The sequence below is a fragment of the Frankliniella occidentalis genome, unplaced genomic scaffold (assembly GCF_000697945.3).
Source record: "Frankliniella occidentalis isolate FOCC.00 unplaced genomic scaffold, Focc_3.1 Scaffold218, whole genome shotgun sequence".
NCBI classification, from domain to species: domain Eukaryota; kingdom Metazoa; phylum Arthropoda; class Insecta; order Thysanoptera; family Thripidae; genus Frankliniella; species Frankliniella occidentalis.
This window is the reverse complement of record NW_026267344.1, coordinates 298,017-299,481: the sequence shown is the minus strand read 5'-3', so window position 1 is coordinate 299,481 and position 1,465 is coordinate 298,017. Positions and strand designations below refer to the sequence as shown.

General features: G+C 55.7%; 1 protein-coding gene across 4 annotated transcripts in view; it reads left to right on the top strand.

Moving 5' to 3' along the window:
* LOC113201681 (potassium voltage-gated channel protein Shaw) overlaps nucleotides 1-1,465 on the top strand; it is a 109,817-nt gene that overhangs the window by 95,080 nt on the left and 13,272 nt on the right. For all 4 annotated transcript variants that reach the window (XM_052272694.1, XM_052272691.1, XM_052272692.1 and 1 more), the window contains exons 3-4: nucleotides 263-427; nucleotides 694-988. In XM_052272694.1, the coding sequence (XP_052128654.1) occupies nucleotides 780-988 (209 nt within the window). In that variant the 5' untranslated portion in view covers nucleotides 263-427; nucleotides 694-779. The remainder of the gene's footprint in view (nucleotides 1-262; nucleotides 428-693; nucleotides 989-1,465) is intronic.

Genomic DNA, 1,465 nt, shown 5'->3' with positions numbered 1-1,465 from the left:
GGGGGGGCTAAGGGGAGTGGGGAGGTGATGGCCCGGAGCGCCGAGAGACGGGCTGCCGCGGTCGCGAACGCACCTGTATAATAAACCCCTTGACACCGCGGGCCTCGCGGGGGCACGGCGGCGACCTTGGCGGTCGGGAGAGAGGACCGCGAGGTGGTCGCAAGCCGTGGCGCCATTGATGCTGCTGAGGAGGAGGAGGGGAGGAGGGTGTTTGCTCGTCATGACTAACCATGGCCGTGTTGTGCCTTTGTGCGTTTGGCAGGCTGGCGATGGTCCCCGCGGCGGTGCTGGGGCCCCGGTGGCCGAAGGGCGGCGGGGGCCGCGGGGCGCTCAGGGGCGCCCAACACGAGCCCAGGCGCGAGCCCCCCGCCGCCGGCAGCGCCCCGCCATAGCGGCGCCCAGCGGCAGCGCACCAGGGTTACGGGAGGTGAGTACGAGAGATGATTTTCTATATTTTACCTCTTTACTTGTCTTAGTAATTTAAAATGAATTTCACATCACGTCATTTCACTCACAGAAATTTTAAAAGAAATGTTCCTCTCTCAACCCGTATTAAATTTTGGGGATGTCCTTGAACCGAAAAAAAAACTGTGTATTTCATTTCATTTTTTTTCATTTTTTTTTTGGGGGGGGGGACAAGTCTGTCCCTTTTATTTTTTTTTTTTTTAACTTGGATTTATTTGTTCGTCACAGAGTGGAGGTCCGTCGCCGCCGAGTGACGAGTCGTCTCAACGCTTGTACCGGTTTAGAGAAAAGCCTTCGCAGTGGCGGGGACAACGATGAATCTTCTAAACATGGACGCGGAGAACCGCGTGGTTCTCAACTGCGGCGGCATCCGACACGAGACGTACAAGGCTACGCTCAAGAAGATCCCCGCAACGCGTCTGTCGCGCCTCACCGAGGCGCTGGCCAACTACGACCCCATACTCAACGAGTACTTCTTCGACAGGCACCCAGGTGTTTTCGCGCAGGTCCTCAATTACTATCGGTGCGTACGAACATTTTAAATTTTACCTGACAAAGTAGCAATTTTTGTTTTCTCAATCAAGTTTTATTCCAGGCAGGAATGCAAAGCTTTCCCTGTGCAACCCATCCGCATGTTAAAATCTATTGATCCGTGGCGATCCGTCTGAAGTGTGTGCCTGCGCTCTGCTTAAACTTGCATTAAATTTGCATTTTCTTCCAGAATAGTAGATGGGAGTGATGGGGAGGGGCCGGCCGTGATGAGACAGCCGAGGGGAGGGCCCGCAGGGTCCGATGTCTTTGCATTCTGCGAGCGAGGGCGAGGGTGCGTCAGAGCACTTGGCGAGGTTGGGGGAGGAGACGGACGAAGATGCAGTGTGTTGAAAGATAACTTACCAACCTCAGCCTTAGCCGAAGCTGACAAAGCCCGGCGAAAGAAAGGGGGTAAACATTTACCCTGCCGCCTCGCCTGCGCCCCTACGGCCCCAACCCCCTCCGCCTC